The sequence below is a fragment of the Onychostruthus taczanowskii genome, unplaced genomic scaffold (assembly GCF_017590055.1).
Source record: "Onychostruthus taczanowskii isolate IOZ18803 unplaced genomic scaffold, ASM1759005v1 scaffold172, whole genome shotgun sequence".
In the NCBI taxonomy this organism is placed as follows: domain Eukaryota; kingdom Metazoa; phylum Chordata; class Aves; order Passeriformes; family Passeridae; genus Onychostruthus; species Onychostruthus taczanowskii.
In genome coordinates this window covers 494,692-516,093 of record NW_024498929.1, presented here as the reverse complement: position 1 = coordinate 516,093, position 21,402 = coordinate 494,692, and the positions used below count along the sequence as shown (strand labels likewise).

The following is a 21,402-nucleotide window of genomic DNA, read 5'->3' as shown; positions in this document are numbered from 1 at the left end:
TTCCGAGGGTGTACACGTGGTGGGAAGGGGGAAGAGGAGAGCAGATGCCCCTGGGATTGGATTTCCAGCTATGAATGATCCATACACGGGTGTAAAGACCTCTGCATCTCCAGGAGGAGCCTTTGGACCCTGAGCTCCACCAGTACCACGTCCCAAGGCGGGAGATGTGCTCCACATGCCAAGAGCCAGAGCCTGGCTCCTGGACATTTTTCCCCCCTCCAGCCCCTGGGTGCCAGAGGGGTGACCCCTACCCACAAGAGAGCCTTCTCCCTCTCTCCAGTCCCAATTCCTTGCTCCCAGGCATTGCCTGGGGACACTCCAGCCTCGGCCAAGGCGGCATCCAGGGACCTGAAGCCCCCCTGGGGCTGGCAGCCCATGGAGTGGGGAGTATGAGATCATGATTTTTGGAAGTCTGAAGTTCTCCCGGGTCCTGCTCCTGCAGACATTAAGTCATTTTCCGGAGGAAGTGCTGTGTGACGTCGATCTGGTTACAGGAGCCGAGGTGGAGCTGGAGCCGCAGCTCCTGTGAGACCACAGCAGAGGTGAGGAGCAGGAGCACCAGGACACCCTGTCCTGCCCCTCTGCCACAGGAATGACACTCCAGGGGTCCAAATTCGATACAAATCCTGGTATTTCGAGGTTTCAGATGCCCTAAACCACTCAGTTGAAAGCTTCCAGCCTGGTTTTGATGGAAGAAATCTTTATCCACTTCACCAGGCAAATGTCTTTGACTTCCACGCAGTCAAATATCACAACAACCCTTGGAAATCAGACTTGACACATTATTTAATGAATAAGGGCAAATAAAAAAAAAACCCAAAAACAAAACCAAAAACCAACAAACCAAAACTGTGTTCAATGGGATTTGTTACTTCTCGTTTCCTTTAAAAATACCCTCTCAACTCTACCACCAAGAACAACAGAACCACTATGGCAGGCTGGGTTTTGCTCTCAACAGTTAAACTTTTTCATTAAACCAGAATAAGGCTGATCATTCTCTTCCCAGGCCACAGCACAGGTACAACCCAGTGGTGCTGCTGGGGTGCAGCAGCTCCTCTCCACCAACCACTGAGGACACCAGCCCTACCTGGAAGCACTCACCAGCCCAAGCTTCAGGAGTGCTCAGCATCAGCCCTCTGGAAAATCCTTCACATCTGTCTATCAGCCTCAGCACCAGCCAAGCAGGAGGCCCAGACCGAGCTCCTCTGTGGTTAACAGGATTGCTGTGCTGTATTCCTCTCCCATAACAGGTTCCTTGGGACCATGTGCTGTGGCACTCTTCCTTCAGCAGGCAGATGACGAGATGTCCAAGGAAAAACTCTTCTCTTGTCTGGTTTATGCCTGTAAAAAAACCCTTCAGGCAACCCAAAACTTCCAAACCCTGCGATGCAGCACGTGCTGTTCCCTGGTACCTGCCTGGGGTTATCAGCAGTGCCCTCTCATCACCCTTCCTTCTGACTCATGGGCCTCCAAAGATCCAGTTATTTCCCAATCACAGCAAAGCCTTCCCCCAATTACTCTGGAGCCAATTGGGTGGGAAGCCTCAAGGATGTTTTTGTAAAGACAGAACACCAACAGTGTCCCAGTCTATAATTAGGCATCTGAGCAAGTTACAGAGGATACGTTCAAGGAAGAAAAGAGTAAGAGAATTTTATATGCACTGCTTTGTCCAAAAAAAGATTATGAAAGGCAGAGCAAAAACTATTTACCAGTCTTAGGGGGAAAATGAAGTACACTTCATTCAGCTAAAGCCGAAGCAGATGTTCAATATTTGTGTCTGTGCCTGAAGACCTGCTACGTTACTGCTGCTACCCAACGTGAACATCTGGACCAATCTGAAGAGCTGGGGGTGTACAAAGAGGGGAGGAAAACACCACAACTCCTCTCCTAACTTAGCACCAAAGGAGTGATTAAAAAAATACAATTTCATGTGAACAGATTTAACAGCCTTTCAAGAGTTCCTCTAGATGCTGCCTCTAGCTGGCAGTTCCCACAGCGCCTAGTGATGACTGAAATTATTGCAGTAACAAATAAAAACTTTTCTCTGATACAAAATCTAGTCCAGAGGGCTTCCTTACACAGTAAGCAGGACACCTTGCATAACCAGGGGTTGCATGTTGGCCCCCACAAGCAGCAGCAGCTTGCAGAGAGCCACACGAAAAAAGGGAGCAACACTCCCAAGCTGCCAAGAGGAGATAGAGCCAGTTCATTTCTTCTGGCAAAATCCCATGATGGAGATCTGTTTGTTGGCTCTGCTGGCAGGAGCTGCCCCTTTCTTTGCGTTCTTCCTTTCTTCCTTTGGCTCTCTCTTGGTGGGGAGCACGGGCTGTTTTTGTGGAGCTGGTGCCTTGGGCTTGGGGAATTCATCCTCGCTGTCCGTGCAGGATTCACTCTCGTAAACCTTCTCAGTCACTGGTGGAAAGAACAGGGAAGGGAGCAGAGGATGATGATGGTTAAGCCATCTTTACACCAAAGACCTCCCCACTGCAGCCTTCCCATTGCACTCCTGGAAAGGAACGCTTCGGGTTTAAGGAGCACATGTGAGATACAGGAATTAAGTCCAAAGTTAAGCAGTAGGAAATGACCTTGAGTTGTGCCAAGGGAGGTTTAGGTTGGGTGTGAGGGAAAACTCCTTCCCCAAAAGGGCTGTCCAGCCCTGGCACAGCTGCCCAGGGCAGTGGTGGAGGCCTCATCCCTGCAGGGATTTAAAAGCCGTGTGGATGTGGCACTTGGTGACATTGGCCAGTGGTGCCTTGGCAGTGCTGGGGGAACAGCTGGAGTCAATGACCTTAGAGGGCTTTTCCAACCGCAGTGATCCTGAGATTCTAACTCATACAGCAAAGGCTGACAAGCAGCCATCAGAAAGTGATGAATCTGAAGGAGATCAGAATCAGTAGTTTGGCATTAGGCAATGGAACATCTACTTTATGGCTAAACCCCACCATTCTGACTTGGCCTGATTTCCACAGGGGCCAAGGCAATCAGATTTTCCAGAAATGCAGGCAAGACAACCTGGAGACATCCCCAAGCTGCTCTCACCAGCACACTGGACAGCTAGGGAAGAGCAAAGCAGACGCCGCCCGTCTCCAGGGGCACAAACCCTTTGGGGCAGCTTCTTTCCACAGAGGTGGCCAAACGGGGCCAATATAAAGAAACCCTTTGTACAATCAGCCCAAAGCCGTGTCTGCAATCAGGGGCTCTGCCTGAAGGGGATTGCCAGCTCGCTGCTGTCAGCGTCCGGCGGTGGAAAGCCCAGGGATATAAAACAACCTCACGGAAATTAAACTGGAGTCAGCCCCGCTGATGAAAGCCACCGTCAGATCCCAGCAAACGTTGTTATATCAGCTTTCCCAGCAGTGCTCTGGGATTCTTCTAGTAAGCCATTTTTCTTTAGCAACTGTATTCTTTTAAACAGATGTCTTAACTTCCCTTCTTCTGGGAAACTGGCTTTCGCTTGTATTAATGCATCAAATTAAATAAGGTTTCCTACGTCACCAGGCACTGGGAAGAGGAATGCTATGAAATCCTCCTGAGCTGCGCTAGCAGGACCTCAGACAGGGACTGCAAACCAAGCAATCTCCCTTCAGAGGCAACAGGCTTTCCAGGGAGCAGCTTCCCCAGACCACTGCGTGAACCCAAAACCCTTATCCTGTTGTCAGCCTGTCAGGAACTGCTGGGAGCTCCCGAAGCGTGCAGTTAACCCCCTCCAATTGCAGCAACACAGCTTAGATCAGCTTTCTTTGGCTGCACTCTCAGCTGAACTCAGAAGTCTGTATGCGCAGCACCTATGGGCACACAGATGCAGTTCCTGATGCCCCACTCACAGCCAGACTCCCTGAATCAGAGCAGCCCAAATGATAGGAGCTCTCAAGCGCTGTAACACAAATTTCCCTCCAATGCACATGTGGATGTTCCAGCCTCCAAGCCCATGTGTGTCCTTTGAAGCTTTAGAAAGTGCAAGGTAGAAACACACAAGCTTAAACCTCAATAATTCCCCTTTACTAGAGACTAAGAGCAGGCCCTCAATCCATGGATTTCTGTTGATGCCTAGGAATGTTTCTTGTGCTTAACTCCACACACACTTTAATTGCTCAATTTCCCTCAGGACTAATCCCTGAATTACTTTTGCTTTTTGACACCAATTCCTTGCTATTGCAGCTATTGTGAAAACCATCACTTAAAATTGTGGAGAAATATAAAGTACAGCCTCATTCTAATGTTAGGATTAAAACCTCTTAAAACCTAGTGTTGGTTTAAAAATAAAAAGACAGCAGGGAGAGGAGCAAAAACCCTCTATTTCAAAGAATAACTAAAATTTACATTAGCCTGGGAGATTTGCAAGTTATTTAGCCTTTGAATTATTAGGCCTGTGCATGGAAAGGGTGTGGAATGGAAGGGAGAAGAGAAACTGGACAACAGCCAGACAGCAAGCTCTGCACAACAGGCTGGAGGATTTGTAGTAGAGAAAGCAGCATCTCCTCCCCAGCCAGTTCCTCAGTATCCAGCTCCATCCCACAGGATCTATCTCCCAAGGGCCTTGCATTCCCTTGTCAGAACAAGGGATATGAACTGTAAAACCAGGAGTCTGGATTTTCCAAGGGACTGTGAAACCCTGTGGGGGTGAAGAGCAGAGAAAGAAAGGCAATGCTCCCAGCTGAACCCAGAAGAGACATTCCTGTGCTCTGGATGCAGAGTCTGTACAACTCAGCTCCCCATCTAATGCTATTTTGGTCCATTTTCCTTCCAAGTGTTTCAATGGCTCTGTCTGGGATGGGAGAGGAGAACACCCCACAGGGTAATCAGCCAAAGCTGTCGATAACTCTGTGCAAGTCCAATTCTTGGACAAGCAAGCAGTACTCGGGATTTCAGTCCCAGTGCAGCCAGCTGCTGAGAGCCACAGCTTTGTGTTTCTCTGAAGGAGACACACCAAGTTAATGGGAAACAGAAGATGCAGCTCTGCAGACAGGTGCAAACAGACACAGGCTGAGTCTGGGCCAAGCAGCTCCGGAGCTGGGCCAGGAATGCCCGAGTGTCTCCATGGCCAGCACCAGCACAGACCTGTACAACAGCACCACATCTTCCCCAGCACGGCCTGAGCTCCACTGACACCCCCTCAGCCCAGCCAGGCTGGGGAACCAAAGCATCCCACACAATCCAGCTGACAACAGAATTACAAAAAACACATTCCACTGATATTCCACTCTGGCTCTCAGGACCTCTGTAGGGACTCTCTTCCCTTCTGAAAGCAGAGCCACCCTTATCAGAAACAGAAACCCTATGAAGCATTTAAGCCCCACTGTTTATCTGGGATACTCTATGTTTCTTTAACATATAATCAAGTTTTGCACAGCTCTGGATTTATCCTCAAAGGAAAAAAAAAAAACGCAAGAAAGTTATCTCAGCCAGAATTTATCCCAGACCCTAAACCTCTTTCTGTATTGTCTTTAAAGGCTTGCAGCTTTGGAGAGGAGAGTAAATGAAGGTGGTAATCATGATGGCAGGGTAAAAGGGAAAATAACTGAAGGAAAAATCTGTGAATAATCAAAAAAGGGTAAGGATTCAGCTACAGCTCTGACTCCCTACACAGGCCTTCAGCAGAGGCTCAGTTACCTCAGTCTGGGAGCAGGAGTTCCAAGTGGGATAACTAAGTGGTTTTGTGAACCTCTTTCTATCCTGGGAGAGGCTGGCCTGTTAAAATGGCCAATAAAGTGAGCTCCAGTGAGTGAGTGTAGGGCACAGCCAGTCTTACCCATGCAGCCTTCCTCTTCATCAATAAACATCTTGGATTTCAGCACGCGCCTCCGCTTCCTCTTCCTCCCTCCAGCTGACACCTGGAGGACATGGCAGCACTGTGAGAATCCAGGAGCTCATTTCTCATTACCTGGGAGCATGTAATCACTCTAATCTGCTCTCACCTCTGTGGATGCAGGCTCCAGCTCAGTTTTCAGAGCAGGTTCAGGTGGTGGAGATGGAGCTCTCTCTTCCTCGGGTGTGGGAGAGGGTGGGACATCTGCTAAGAAGAAGAACAACACCTTGCTGATGCTACACGCTGCGGTTCCCAAAGGAAGGAGAGTGGGATAGGATGGGAGAAGTGCCCTGGGGATTTTTGGTAAGCCAAAATAATCAGTTCCACCAAGGGAAACTTTAAAACCAGGCACAGGAACTGGCAGGTTTTAGCTATACATTTCACTTACTTGTTAGAAAGAGTGACTGTAATTTGTTTAGGAATTAAAAGAGGAGGGGTGTGGTAAAACAGTTGTTGCTTCACTGGTGGTGCTACACATCCCAAACAATCCATGCTATCAGCTTAAGCCAAGAACTGAGTGCAGTACACTATCACACATCCTAAAACTTTTATTTGAAAAAAGTTTTTAAAAGCCCCACAAAAATCCAAACCACCACAAAAACCAGAAGCTGACTCTCTCACTGTCTCATCTCCTTGCTCTCCTCTGGGTTCAAGGACAGGGACACCGGGTTCCATTCAATGCCAAGGCCAATCAAAGCAGTCAAGGACACCTTCACACATTTGTAGGGAGCAAAGTGAGCTCTGGAGCCTCCAGCAGCCACGTCAAAGTGAGACAAGCAGGGCTCCAGAGCAAGGAGCGCGGCAGGGTCACCCTCCCGCAGGGCTGGCAGGGGGACAGGGCTGCGGGAGATCCAAGTGAGAAAGGCTGCCACGCAAGCGCTGGGCCGGGGGGAGAGCTGGGAGCCGGGGAACAAACGGCTCCTGTGACCTATTGCTTCACCTCACACGGATGTGGCTGCGGCTCTGCCCTCATCCCACCACGGAGCCGGGATCCGGAGCTGTCCCGAGGGACCGGGGCCGTGTGAGGAGCTGGCGCTGCCAGCTGACCTCCGCAGGGAGACAGCACTGGGCTGCCAGGGCCCAGCAATAAATCACATTCCTGCAGCAAGGACTCGGCCTCCCAGCCACCAGGCGGGAATGCAAACAGTGGGATAACACCACTGGGCTTGCACCCTGCCCCGGGGCCGGCAGCGCTGCTCCAGCTGGAGGTGCCGCGCTGCCCTCCAGCCGGCTCTGTGTTTGTCCCAGTCTCGGACACCGTGGGCTGAGGCCTCCACACAGTGCCCAGCAGCAAACCTGCACTGGCACTGCCCAGCCTGGCCTCTGCCCTTTGCACATATCTTTGGGAGGGGACGAGCTAGGAGGGCTGAAAACCAGCCTGGTGAAAAGCCTCTGCCATGCTCAGGCAGGGGCTGCTGAAGGCATTGTCAGCGTGCCAGCTCCGCTAGATCCCTTGGGGGAAATTTGGGCTTTTTTCAGCTTCCTTCAAACAATTTACCCAGCTTTTGGCAGGCAGAAGGCACCTTCTCCTCACGTCAGAGTGTTTAGGACTACTATCAAGCCCTTTTATTACTTTATTATCCTCTTCTAGCCAACACAGCCCTCTGACATGTGATAACTCCTGAGTCAACCACTAGCTGCTGCCCACAGTTTGCTCAACAGCAACAGCTGCATGAAATAGATACAAGTTGGGCAACTGGATGGACCAAAGATGTAAATCCTGGCTTTGTTCGGTTTGCTCTGACCCTGCCTGGAAAAACTGTGAGAAGCTTTAGTGCTTCTGCTGTGGCTCTCCAAAACCCATGGAGTTTGTAGGTCACAGTGCCACTGAAATCACCCTCCAAAGTGGCTGTAAAACACTTGTCAACACTGTGAAATGCTGCCTGTGTTGGTACAGCTGAAGCTGCCAAACCTCCTGTCCTCTGTGGGAGCACTTGTGGAGTTTGTTCTGGCACTGGAAGCAAAACAACCTGCAGTGACTAAGGAACCCTGATACCAATATAACTTTTTAATGAAAAATCATTTAAATGGAGAGGATTGTGCCTTATGCCCTCTCTGTGTTTCCAGCCTGGTACAATGTGCTGCTGCTGCTGTAAGGAGAGCTTATTTAGGGCTACTTGTAGTACACCAAGAGCAGACTAACACAGAATAGGCAGAAGGCCTGGTCTGACATGGAATTGTCCATAAGTGCTTCACATCAGCCAGGCAGGCTGAGTTTCACACCCACAAAACCTTGCTAAGTGTGCCCGTCACTCCAGGCCCCCTTTTGCTCATGATGCTGCTGATTCAAGTTGCCCCTCCTCTCTGGAGAAACCTGTTTCCAACCTTTCCAAGGATAGATGCTCTTCAAGTCCAGCTGCTGTACAGGTATTTTTTTTTATTGTTTTTTTTTTTTCCATCCAACTCAGCGGTCTACTTCTGTACTCAATATAATATTACCAGTTTGGACTCATTAAAAATATTCCAAACAATTCAAATCTGTCTTCTTTCATCTGGCTGGATTTAGAAGGGCAAGCAGCAGGACAAAAGGGCTCAGTTCTCTCAATTCTAATTTTCTCTTTTCAAAGGGCAAACTGAGTGATATCCAAATTTGTATACATGTGCTGTAATTTGCATAAATTTACAATTCGAATGCACAGCACAAAGAAATGAAGAACAAAGAGGGTTCTGATGCAGGAGCAGCAACAGCATTGACAGAAAACCTCCCCAGTGCCTGACCACCTTCTCAGGGAAGAACTTTTCCCTAACATCCAACCTAAACCTGCCCTGACACAGCTCCAGCCATTCCCTCAGGTTCTATGCCTGGTCACTAAAGAGAATGTAAACCTTGGAATAAAAGAGACCAGGAGGCATCCCACTCAAAAACATCAATTGTTAAACACGTGCTGAGGTCACTCAGGGGTCCCATAGGAGACCAGAGAGTTCTACCATTCCAAACTCCTGCCTGATCTCACAGGAGGTGGATGAGCTCAAAGATTCCAGCCAAGCAAGGATGGGCTGATTTCAAAATTCCCTCCTCAGAGCTAAACAACTCAGCTTGTCAGTAGGGGAGTGATGAGGAAATGGAAAGAAAAGCATTTAAAGAAATAAATACCAAAGACTGTGGGCATATATGTGTATATATATATATTTTATAGCCAAACAAGGAGCTTCACACTGGAATGTGATGGAATTAAGGCTGATCACAAAGAACAGCTTCCTGAGAGATTTATCATCCTGTGGAATAGTCTAAGAAGTGACACGTACCTGATGACGAAGACAAATGACAAAGATCATTTGTAATTATGTGGGCAGCAGGGAAACTATGACAACAGGCCAGAGGTGGCATGGGTACTGCAAAGATACCAAGAGCAGCCACCTCCTCCTGGCACTGCAGATTTCCCTGATGCCCTGGCTGTGCCCATGTGCCAGCCACACTAAGGGAGGAATCAGCTGTGGCTCCCCCGAGGGATTCCACCCCCTCAGCAGCACACCCCATTTGCTGTTTCACCTTCTTTTACTGGAGTTCTACACCGAACTGGTGGTTTCAATTACTCCATAATTGTCCGTAATGATCCCCAAGTTCTTTTCCTGAGCAGCTTGCTGGATGACTGTTCCATTTAGCACATACTCCCGAGCTCAATTCCAATTTATTTCCCAGTTATCTACATTGAACGGCATTTGTCACCTCGATTATCCAAATTCTTTGGGATCCAGGCCTGCTGTTCCTCATTATGAGCCCAAATCTTGCAATGTTCTGGGCACCCCACTCCTGTCACACCACTGAGGAGACGCAGAGTCGCATGGGATACGGCTCAACTGCTTTGCCTCCAACTTCCCTATCATCTCCTTTCTTTTTGGATGTCTTGCTTCCAACACTGTCTTCCAAACCCCTTCTATGAACAGACAGAATAAAGATACTAAAAAGGACCCTGTGAGGAGAGGGAGGCCACTTGTGAGTGTTCCCTCTCCACATGAACTGGCTCTGGCCAGCCCCACGGCTCTGGAAGGCGCGCTATCTTTCACAAGAGATTTGGGACCCTGCTTCCCACTGTCAGGGGCACTGGCAGCACACTGGTGAGGAGACAGCCAGGTCTGAGCTAAGCTTAAACAAAGACTGAATCTTTGTTTTGAGACATCTCAACTCCATGCCCAAGTGCTTGCAGCACAAAGATAAACACAAAGCTCAGGCTACAGCCATTTCCACGGTCTTTAGTCCTTTAAACTATTCCCTCAATCACTAACCAACAGATTTGGAGAGTAATGTTTTGGAAATCAGAACCCTGACCTACATGCCTGATTGTTTACAGATCTTACCTTCTTCATCACTGCTGTCAGACACAAGTTGCTTGATTCGCTTCCTCTTTTTCTTGACATTTTCAGGATCTCTTTCTTCCTCGTCATCTGACCCATCCGCTCTCTTCGTTTTACTGCCACAAAAAGTACAGGGAGAAGAAAGGGAATGAACAGCCATGGTCTCTCAGGTCTGCATGAAAGCATCAAGTGCACTTGGACAAGCACATTCCTCATGGAAGGAAATCAAATGCCCCCTAAAAGCCTGAGCATCGCATGCTCTGACCTGCACACTGACTGCACAACCAGGCATAGGTGCACGAGCATTTCCAGGCCTCTCATCCTTCCCCACATGCAGCTCTCCAAAACAAGGAGGATTTCTTTAGCCCCACTGCAGTTCAGCCCAGTACCTCACCTCGCTTGGCCACAGCAGCCTGGCAAGAGCCTACTTCTGATCTTGTCTCTTTAGCTCAGGCTCCCAGTGTCCCCAAAAGCATCGCTCAGAAGCTCTTTTGACAGACTGCTTGCCACTGACTGACTATGAGGTAGTGTCTCAGAATCCTGGAGCCATTTTTAAAGACTACTGGAAAAATAAAATAGCTTCTTTCTTTTTAATGTTGGCGAGACGTGTCAGACGAACAAGCCTGGAGGCTAAAGGCCCACGTATCCTCAAAGAGCTGGGACAGCCCAAGTGGCCTTCCCAACTCCAGGCTGCCAACACCTCCAGGCCCTTGGCTCCTTGGACAAGACTATCAATAAGACAAGCAGTTAGAGCTAACTGCGATGGTGGGCTGGGTGGTGTGCTTACCTATTCAGTTAGACATGGATTGAGACCACCAATTAATTACTCATAGGCCACCAGAGAGCCATCAGACTGTAGTGATTCTTTGTCTCTGTCAGTTTGGGTTGGATTAAACACAAAGGGCTGAACTTAAAATTAACTTGGAGCCTCAGCCCAAAGTAAACCAGTGGCATTGAAAGCAGCCCTACATGAGCTATGGAGATCAACAAGCACAACTTTGTGCTGCAAGTTGTGTACATACAGGCTTGGGAATATCCCACCTTCCCTGCAGGACAGGTGCTCCTGCCAGCCCTCCCCACTGCCTGCAGGGTCTCTCCCAGGCTGCTCACAGTGGGAGGCTGTCTCATGGAAAGCCATCCCCTCCCACTGAGGACAACCTGGGCCCTGTCCCTTCCCATATGCAATGGCACCCACGGCCCTGAGGCACCTACAGCAGCAAAGGGAAAAGAAACACCAGGAAAAAATCCTGACAGATCATTTTAGTCAGGTTTAACACAATTTAGTAGATGGAAACAGGAGGTGAGCCAGCAGTGTATGAGCAGCCAGCTCCACGCAGGCTGTCCCCAAGCAGATACACAGGGACCCTGAAGGCATGACCCACCTTTTCTTGTCCTTTTGCTGAATTCTGACAGACTCTGTTTTCTTCCCAGGTTTCTCTGCTACAGTACTAGGAGATGACTCTGGTTCTGCTGCAGCAACTGAAGGCTTCACTACTTCTTTCTCCTCCTTTGGCTGCTCAGGCACAGAGTTGGCTTTGAGTTTATCTGTGAATAAACCATTCAAAAAGAACAAACACTGGGCATTCAGTCTGAGTGACAACTTACAAAGCAGCTGGCTAGCTCTGTGCACCAAGATTACAGACAACACTACCCATCGTGTATTTAGGGATCTAGATTGGCCAAGCTGTATCAGACATGGGAAAAAGAAGGGCATGCTTTAATTTCTAGGTGATTTTCCATGGTTCTGCTGTTCCTGATGTCAAGCCACCATGTGTGCTGCAGCAGTTAAAACTCTCTGGAAGGGGCTGGGAGGCAGTGGCAGGAGATCACCAGTGGGGACAGAGGCTGCTGGGAGGGCCGCAACATGGTGCCAGTGCCTTTCTGGGAGTGCTGGGAAAACAGGCTGGCTGCTTCCCTGGGCAAGGGCAAACAGCTCTCTAATTTATGGCCAACAGCAGAAAGCCCAAGGACCCCAGTGCTGTTCACTCAGGACTTTCTGGCAGTGGTGGAACCTTTGAAGCCAGGAGAGACATGCACGTAGGGAATAAATCTTTCTCCTGCAATCCCACCCTCTGTTCATACACATAATCATTTCCAGTTCTGCTCAGTGTGCTCCTTCTCTGCAGCCACATCACAGGTTTCCTCAGCGTGCTCCCTGACAGGAAGCTCTGTGCACCAAGATTACAGACAACACTACCCATCGTGTATTTAGGGATCTAGATTGGCCAAGCTGTATCAGACATGGGAAAAAGAAGGGCATGCTTTAATTTCTAGGTGATTTTCCATGGTTCTGCTGTTCCTGATGTCAAGCCACCATGTGTGCTGCAGCAGTTAAAACTCTCTGGAAGGGGCTGGGAGGCAGTGGCAGGAGATCACCAGTGGGGACAGAGGCTGCTGGGAGGGCCGCAACATGGTGCCAGTGCCTTTCTGGGAGTGCTGGGAAAACAGGCTGGCTGCTTCCCTGGGCAAGGGCAAACAGCTCTCTAATTTATGGCCAACAGCAGAAAGCCCAAGGACCCCAGTGCTGTTCACTCAGGACTTTCTGGCAGTGGTGGAACCTTTGAAGCCAGGAGAGACATGCACGTAGGGAATAAATCTTTCTCCTGCAATCCCACCCTCTGTTCATACACATAATCATTTCCAGTTCTGCTCAGTGTGCTCCTTCTCTGCAGCCACATCACAGGTTTCCTCAGCATGCTCCCTCAGCACAGAAGGAAACCCCTTTGGGAATTTTGGAAATGCATCCCCAAAGCCTTCCCCATCACCAGTGGGTCACCTTTACCATGCCTCTTTGGGTTTTCAGCACATGAGCTTTGGTCTAGGGGGTCTTTTCAGACCTTTGGAATTTACCCCAGTTAATTGCAGTGACTGTCTTTGGGCTGAGAGTGTCCTCAGCTCCCTCAGTCTCACCAAAACAGGGACTCAGAGTCCCAGCAGGGCTGTGCCTCGTCTGCTCAGTGCTGGAACTGTCCCCTGCAGCTCTGACAGATGTCTGCTAGAAGTGAACGTTGCTGTTTACTCTCTCCCAAAATTCCTCTTTGAAGCCTCCTGTACTCACTGCTATAAGGGAACCTTTGAAGGAGGTCCCACAGTCCTTTTCCAATATTCCAATATTTAAAAGCTTCATCACAGTTTCTTTTGACTAGGGTAATTCAGAAGGGACCTGCAGAGGCCACCTAGTCCAACCCTCTACTCAAAGAGAGAGGCCAGCCCTCATTTTTATTCTCCATGTATCAGTCCTTCAGTTTTTAGGAAAGAAATTAACCCCAAAACTAACAATGGGCTCTTCACTGCTATAAGGGAACCTTTGAAGGAGGTCCCACAGTCCTTTTCCAATATTCCAATATTTAAAAGCTTCATCACAGTTTCTTTTGACTAGGGTAATTCAGAAGGGACCTGCAGAGGCCACCTAGTCCAACCCTCTACTCAAAGAGAGAGGCCAGCCCTCATTTTTATTCTCCATGTATCAGTCCTTCAGTTTTTAACCCCAAAACTAACAATGGGCTCCTCAGTGCTGTGTGATGAAAAGCAAGCACCATTAACATGCCCTGCAAAACAGGTTTTGGCAAACATCTCACCAATAGCTGGTCTTCCAGCCAGGAGAACTCACTTTAAATCAGATTTCTTCTGCACTAAAAATCCTTCCTGGGTTAGTCTGCTCAAATATGTCATTTTAATTGATCTCCCTCCAGCAAGCTTTTTGTCTGAAAAATTCCACTGAAAACCCTTAATTTTTGCTTTAAAAGCTGTGTGCTAAAACATTAACCCCTTTGAGTGCAAAAGAGCAGAAGAAAGTGTGGAAAACTATTGGGAAAGATGGGATATAAAGAAAATCCAATGAGTCTGGTAGAGTGGGGATGGGGAGGAAGAGCTCTGCTCCTTTCTACATGCCTTCCATCATGGCTCTAGTACAAAACACTTGATTCTACTGAATATTTTTACATTTCTACCCAGCTTAAATAAAGTATAATTAAAAAAAAAAAAAAAGGTACTTCAAATAATCCTCAGGTTTGTTTTTTTTTTTTAACTACAACAGGCTGTTATTTGACCACGAAGGCCTCTGAAAACAGAAAAGCACTTACTCATAGCAGCCTTTCCAAAGAAGTTGTTCATGATGCTGTTCTTTGTTGGTGGCTTGCTGCTTGCTGCAGACACCTGGAAGCAAAGAGAGGAATAAGCACAGGAAATGCTCCCAGCCCTCAAGGTGCACAGCACTGCTTCTGGACAAGCAAAATAATAGATTTGTTCCCACTGCCTTAGATTTTAGCAGATGTAGCAAATTCTCTGTTTTGGAGAATTTGAAGGTACTGATTAGACACCACGTGCATCAAATGGGCCAGAGTAAGCTCCTAAGGACTCCTCAGCCAGACCTTCAGATCTGACTTGGGGCACATTTCATTACTGAAATAATGCTTGGGACTAGGGTCAGTTCCCAGCAAAGAACTGCTCCGTTTGCAAACCATCACTGCCCCAGTTCACAGCAGCCAACAGAGGAAAGAACAGAGACTGGCCAAACCAGGAAGGTTTATCCAGCTCCTCTGGCACGTAGGCTGTTTGCAAGGAAATATCACTGCTCTGTTGCACCAGTGCAACCACCACAGTGAGAAATCACACCCACACACACCCCACCACCTAAGAAAGTGCAGCCTCCTAATCCAACTTCTTTTCATGCAGATAAAAGGCAACCAGACACTAAAGTTCCCAAAATACTGCACACTTCCCCAGTTCTAAACTCCCTATAAAAATCAGAGAAAGGAACCCAAACGTTCTCAGTTGTTATGAAAAGGCCAAACCATCCACAGGGAGTGTTACCATTTTAACACCCATTTTTCTGGCCACGTCACTTTAAAAACAATTATACTAATTAAAATGAAAACATAATCCTATCCTGGAAAAACAGCAGTCCAGAAGATAAACAATTTAGTCTTGCACAGGTCAAGCTCCGAAACTTCGCTCACCCACCAAGTTTAAACACCTTGATACTTTTAAGACCTGGGCTTCTCATGTTTCACTAATTGCTCAAAACAAATCCTTTTAAGCACAATGGAGGGAGCAAGATCCTCAGCTGGTGTGTACATTGGGACAGCTGGAGACAGAGGAGCAGTTGTCTCCATAAGGCAGGTTTACACTCGCCCGAGATCCGGCTCACTGGGGAACGTCAAAGCTACGGCAAATAAACTTTTGTGGAGAGATCCGGAGTGTGGCACGAGGGATTTTGCCCCAGGTGACTGCACACACTTCCAAAGGATCCCTGAGCACTCCCAGTGGGAGGTGGGCTTGGCAGCAGGAGCAGTGCAGGGGTGGCTGAGCTCCCTGAGGCGGCGTGGGAGCGGATCCTGAGGTCACTTACGCTCGGGGCCTCCTTGGCCTCTGCCTTGGCCTCCTTGGCTGTGTCCTGGGCTTTGGCCGCTGCTTTGGCTGCAAACATGCCCATGATGCCCTTCTGCTGCTGTGGGGGGGGCCCGGCAGACCGGGGCCCGTGGCCATTGGCGGTGGCATGGGGGTCCCGGTGCCGCGGGGGGCTCTGCGCGGGCGGCGGCGCGCGGGCGGCGGCGGGCGGCGTCCTGGGCACGGCGGCAGCGCAGCGGATGGCACTGAACCTGTGTGACGGAGTGACAATGCCATTAGCCCCCTCAGCTCCGGGTGCTCACCTCGCCTTCCCCCCTGCTGCGGCGCCAGCGCTCCCCCGGGCCTGCCTTCTCCTGTTATGGGAAAAGGAGCAATGCAATCGGTGCCTGGGACAAGACAGAAAGGCTGGCACAGAGCAAGAGACCTCTGATGAAAAGATCAGCTGAACCTGTCAGCAAGAGCCACAGTATTCACACGTCAAACGAGCTGTGCAGCTTTCCTGGGGGGTAAAGGCCTTCTCCACGCTCAGGCTGGACAAGGAGCAGGCTGCATTTTATTCCTAAATGGGCTACGCTCCCTAAAGCCTGTGGCAGAAGTTGGATGGCTGAGTGAGGATCTAAAACAAGTTTACAGCTTTCTGATGCTCTGACAAAGCCCACAGCTGCTGCAACAAGCAGCCCCACTCGGACAGGTAGGCAAATCCCAGCTGAAACTGAACAATTGAAATGGCTCCGAAAAGATCCAATATTTAACTACACAAAGTCATTTCCAAGTAATCCCTGAGAGCGAGTGGCAGCTTGGTTTATAATGGCCTGAAACTTGATTGTTTGGGGATATGGAGACACAAGAACTAAATGACGTGCTCACAGCTACAGCACAACTCACTGACAGTCAGGAATAGCAGCTCCCAAAAATAGCTGAACTCTGCTCCCCACTGTGCAAATCACAGGCGACGCTTTCCAGATTTCCCACAGAAATGCCACAAAAGAGCCCAGCTCACGCCTCCCAGCCCACTGAATTACACAGCATGTTTTTATTTGCCTAAGAAATAAAGTAGCTTTCTGCCTGTTCATTTCTGTGCCTCAGCATTAGCTGCTCACGTGCACAGTCCACTTCCACTCCCATCAGGATCTGTATTAACAAAACAACACCATCTCCACAGCATTCCCAGGCTGCAGCAGCAACCTCTTGACATTCAAACCTTTAAAGGAAGGAAAACACATTGAAGAAAAATAATCCTACTCTCCTTTATACTTTCAATCTGTTTTTAACATGGTTAATACAGCTCTCAGGGCAGCGTGAGCTCCTACTCTAAACACCACCAACCCTCCAAAATATAATATTGTCACAAATACTATTGTCAATGGTTATGTTGACTGTGCAGCAGAGCTCAGCTAACCTTCCCCTATTTCCAAGTCAGCTTGCCTTGATGCTGCTGTGTGACTATATTTTTATGAGCTTGACCCATTAATCACTAAATAACCGCTGAAAAAATAGGCAATACTTGGACTATGCTCTGCAAACAAGGAGCTGCTTCTGTTTGGAAAGATGGCAGTGGCAACAGGCATTAAACCCAGATATTGGTACCAGTTAGTACACCCAACCACCTCCACTGTCTTCACTGCAAAGCAGGTCTCACAGAAACCCAGAAGAGAACAAAGATCCTTGTCACAGAGCTGTGAAATACCTGGACAGGCAGGGAGGTTCTCTTTGCTACAAACCTCACATAACTAAACCTCTGGCTTTTGCAGGTCCTGCAGCAATCTTTTCCCACATGTCACAGACAATCCATGCAGATGGCAAGAGAGAGGAAATGGGATCAATCTGTATTTACTTCAGCCGGGTCACAAATGAAGAAGGTGCAATTTTTCCTAGTTTCCTTGGGAAATCCTGCTTCAAAGCCGGATTTACACACAGGCTTCAGACAGCTGTGTCAGAACCTGGATTATCTGAACCTTCCATGTTTAAATCCCAAAGGATACAAGTATCCCTAAGGCACAAGTATGAGTACACTGGGGTGCCTAAGAGTGAACAGAGTGGAACAAGGCAGCTGCAGCCACACCCAGGGCACGTGGCTGCACTGCTGTGGGATCACCCAGCTCCTTCCAGGCCATCCACCCAAACACACAGCTTCTATTTCCTCCGCCGCTCTCCTGTCAACACTTTGGATACAACCACATTTCTCCTCTCAGATTCTATACTCCTCCTATGACACACCCTTCAGGCATCCCCCTTTAAACCAGATTGGTCACGGCAGCGTGCAGCCCCATGACTTCAAGCTGAAGCTGTCCTGGTGGGAACAACACACAAGTGAGAAGCTGCAGCTGCCAGGCGCTGCTCAGGAGGGAGCCGTGACTCCAGGGGACTGCATCCCTCCCAGCTCTTCTCCAGCTCCCCCAGCAAGGACTCTGGTGCTGCCTGGACTGTGCTGTGTGCTGCTCCTACATCTCAGAGATCACAGCCTACTCTGAGCTGCAATGAACCCACACAGACCAAAGCCCAACTCCTGGAGAAGGAGCTCCTGTGAGACATCTTCAGAGGACTGGACGAGTCCAGAAGATGAGAACACAGTTTCACAAAACAGAAAGCAAACTCCTGTAAATGCTTTGCTGAGCACATCATTCATGGTTTTATCAGCCTGTTTCGATATTCTCCTCCTGTGTGGATGAGAACTGGATTAAAATGGTCATGATTAAGTGTGGCCTGGGAAACAGAGACACGTTTCCAGCCATCAGACAAGCAAGGTACTGGAACAGTCTCCTTGTCAGAATAAGGACCAAGTGAACCAACTGTGAGCTCAGTTTACAAAACACAATGCGCTCTTTGGGCACTGCTCTGGCAGGACTTTGAGGCTATCTTTTCCTAGCTTTCTAAAAGTCCAGGCCTATCTAGTAAGCACTTGAGTCTGGAAGTGCTTCAGAAGGCAAAGGGAGGCAGGACTCACTTGCTGCAGTGCTGCAGGTTTGCCTTGACGATGTCGTAGTCGGTGTTGTAGAGGGGGGAGCTGTCCTTGAGCAGGGCCTTCTGAATGCTGTACACGTGCACACTGGCAATTGTGGACAGCTTGGACTTCATTGCTGGGGAAAAAGAGGAAAAAAAGCCCTCTGTCAGCACACCCAGAAAGACTGACAGACTACTTGACAGCAAAACATGAATATGAAAAGGTCCAAGCACACCTTCTCCCAGCGCGCACTAATGAGGAATTCAAGGCAGCAAACCCCACAAGCCTGTCACGTTTTCCACTACACACTCTTGGTTCTTGCACAACTGCCTTACGAGGGATCTCTCTGTGTTTACCTTCAAAACATCCAGTGTTTGGGATGCAGGATAGCTGAGTGAGTACCTAGCTACGGCAGAAGGAAGCTGGTCACTCCTCTCTGCCACTGGGACTGTGTCCAGCACCAGTGTCACTCCCACCGGTCTGTCTGCTGGAATGAAAACTTTATCTCTTTTATGCTGCTTAGACTGCAACCCCCTTGAGACAAGGGGTTGGATTTCAGGAATTCTTTGTTCATTGTTTATATTGTTCTTTCCACAGGTCTGAGGCTGAGCTTCTAGGCACTGTAAAAATACACACAGTAATCATTTCTTGGGGCCAGGCCTAGACTATGCAGCCCTACTCCCATCAAAAATCTCAGCCTCTTCCAAATATAAGTCATACCTTTGGCCTGCCTTCCAATACAAAAACCATGAGCAACCCTTTCCTCCACAGCAAAACAGTGTTACACAGCACACATAACTCAACAAACATGACACAGAGTAGTTGCACTGCCTGACAATCTCCTACTCTGAGGAAAACAGCCCGAGCTAGAAATCCACTCCAGATTTCCAGCAACGCAAGTCCTTCAAACAAAGTGAGGTCAGTAGCTCAGATCTTTAAGGTCACAAATACCACAGTGTGTTCTCAAGTGCCAAAGATGTTATTTGAAAGTGATGAAGAGCCTGAAGCTGCATTTCAGTTCTGTGGGTAAGATTTCATCAGCAGGACCAGAAAGATGGTGAGACAACAGACAGTGTTGCAATGGGGGTTTTTCCACCTTTCACTCACAAAAGTGAGGTAAATGTTCTGTGAGAACATTTTAACACCCATGGGACTTGGAGCAAAGACTGCAACTGCATTGAACCAATACCCAGAATTACCACTTTCAGCATTCTTGGGGGCCTGAAGGCTCTCAATTGTTCTGAGACACTACTGGTGTATTGTTGTCTCCCTGCTGTCAGTGGCAGGGAGGTGGAAAAGAATCACGGACCAAAAAACCCAAAAAAATCAGACTCAAATCACAAGCCTGAAGGTTGTGCTGCTGGCTCAGATACTCCAGATTCTGAGAAACAGCTGGTACAAAAAGTACACACCTGACCCCAAGAGCCTTGCTGGGCATCTACGTGCAGATGGCAAGTTCTGAGCTTTGCTCATTCTGCTGTTCTTTCAAAGAAAAAAGTTAAAGCCACATGGCTTTCCCAGCCTGCTTACCTTCCAGTTTATCCTCCCTCACTACTGCGACCTTGTGGCACTGGAAAAAAAGAAATACAATCTTAAAACCTGAGGCTGTATGCAAGACTGCTACTTTCAGTTGTTAAATAAGAAAGTCTAATGATTATTGTAGCACAGAACACTGGCAATGCCTTTAAACACTCATCAGTTTTTAAAGCTCTGAAATGTGCTCTCTGGCCAGTCTTCAAGGTCTCTACCTGCTCCAGGACATTTAACAGGCTGTGGTTTATACTGGGAGGATCCAGAGACAGACTGAAAACCCCACCACTAATTCTGTGTTAAACAGATACCATGGACCTGTCTGAAATCAGGGAAAATCCTGTTAAATTCAGGCTATAAACATGACACTACCTGTGCAGCTTTAGTTAAACACATCCCATTATACAGAACTAATGCAATAAATAATCACCTTCCATTTCAGGCAGATTTGAGGATTAAAAGACAATATTCCATGCATTTGAACCAGTTTATCTAGGAGAACAAAAAAAAAGGTTTCTTGGGGTTTTTTTTCCAATCTACAAATAAAAGCCAGGACACCCTGAGATTTACTATTCCTAAAAGAAGACTGGATCATATTGTAACAGATATTTGTAATGTATTGTAATAGGTATTTAAAAAGACTTAGTGTGATGTCAAAGGCATTTAGTGTTTGGCTCTTAAATTTGTTTATGGGCAAAGGGGAGCAGACACTCAATTTTCCCATTTTGTTTTAAAAACCTCTGGGGTATCTGCCTGAAGTTTTAGATGACATTCCTGAAAATCTGGGAAGCTAAATGCATTAAGCAGCAATTCCTTTGCTTAATAAGCTGAGGCACTTTAACTACAGAATACTGTAAACTAATTTATGTTTCTTTTGTTCACCAGGATTAAAAGGCTGCTTTAATCAGGCAGCAAAAGAGCAAGTGGTAAGAAAAACCACAGGCAGGTAAGAGAATAACCAAAGATTGGCAGCCTTGGCCCCTCAGTGCAGAAAGCAGCAAGGAAAGTGTGCAGTGTTAAGGAGGAGCACTCCAGAGGGATTTCCAGGGCTCTCCCTGCAGGAGTGCTGCAGCTGCATCCGCAGCATTCCGGCTACACCTACTGCCAGCAGGCAGCAGTGCAGGGTGTCCCAGCAGTGCAGGGCAGTGCAGGGTGTCCCAGCAGTGCAGGGCAGTGCAGGGTGTCCCAGCAGTGCAGGGCAGTGCAGGGTGTCCCAGCAGTGCAGGGCAGTGCAGGGTGTCCCAGCAGTGCAGGGCAGTGCAGGGTGTCCCAGCAGTGCAGGGCAGTGCAGGGTGTCCCAGCAGTGCAGGGCTCTCCCAGCAGTGCAGGGCAGTGCAGGGCTCTCCCAGCAGTGCAGGGTGTCCCAGCAGTGCAGGGCAGTGCAGGGTGTCCCAGCAGTGCAGGGCAGTGCAGGGTGTCCCAGCAGTGCAGGGCTCTCCCAGCAGTGCAGGGCAGTGCCAGCAGTGCAGGGCTCTCCCAGCAG

General features: G+C 48.6%; 1 protein-coding gene across 1 annotated transcript in view; it reads right to left on the bottom strand.

Annotated features, from left to right (window-relative positions):
- Positions 1–774: 774 nt before the first annotated feature.
- POLD3 (DNA polymerase delta 3, accessory subunit) overlaps positions 775–21,402 on the bottom strand; it is a 24,150-nt gene continuing 3,522 nt past the window's right edge. Inside the window, exons 3-12 of the mRNA XM_041400142.1 lie at positions 20,138–20,171; positions 19,920–19,959; positions 18,393–18,525; positions 15,450–15,699; positions 14,182–14,254; positions 11,482–11,644; positions 10,103–10,215; positions 5,916–6,010; positions 5,750–5,831; positions 775–2,412 (exon numbers count right to left, since the gene is read on the bottom strand). Of these exons, the coding sequence (XP_041256076.1) occupies positions 2,207–2,412; positions 5,750–5,831; positions 5,916–6,010; positions 10,103–10,215; positions 11,482–11,644; positions 14,182–14,254; positions 15,450–15,699; positions 18,393–18,525; positions 19,920–19,959; positions 20,138–20,171 (1,189 nt within the window). The 3' untranslated portion in view covers positions 775–2,206. The remainder of the gene's footprint in view (positions 2,413–5,749; positions 5,832–5,915; positions 6,011–10,102; positions 10,216–11,481; positions 11,645–14,181; positions 14,255–15,449; positions 15,700–18,392; positions 18,526–19,919; positions 19,960–20,137; positions 20,172–21,402) is intronic.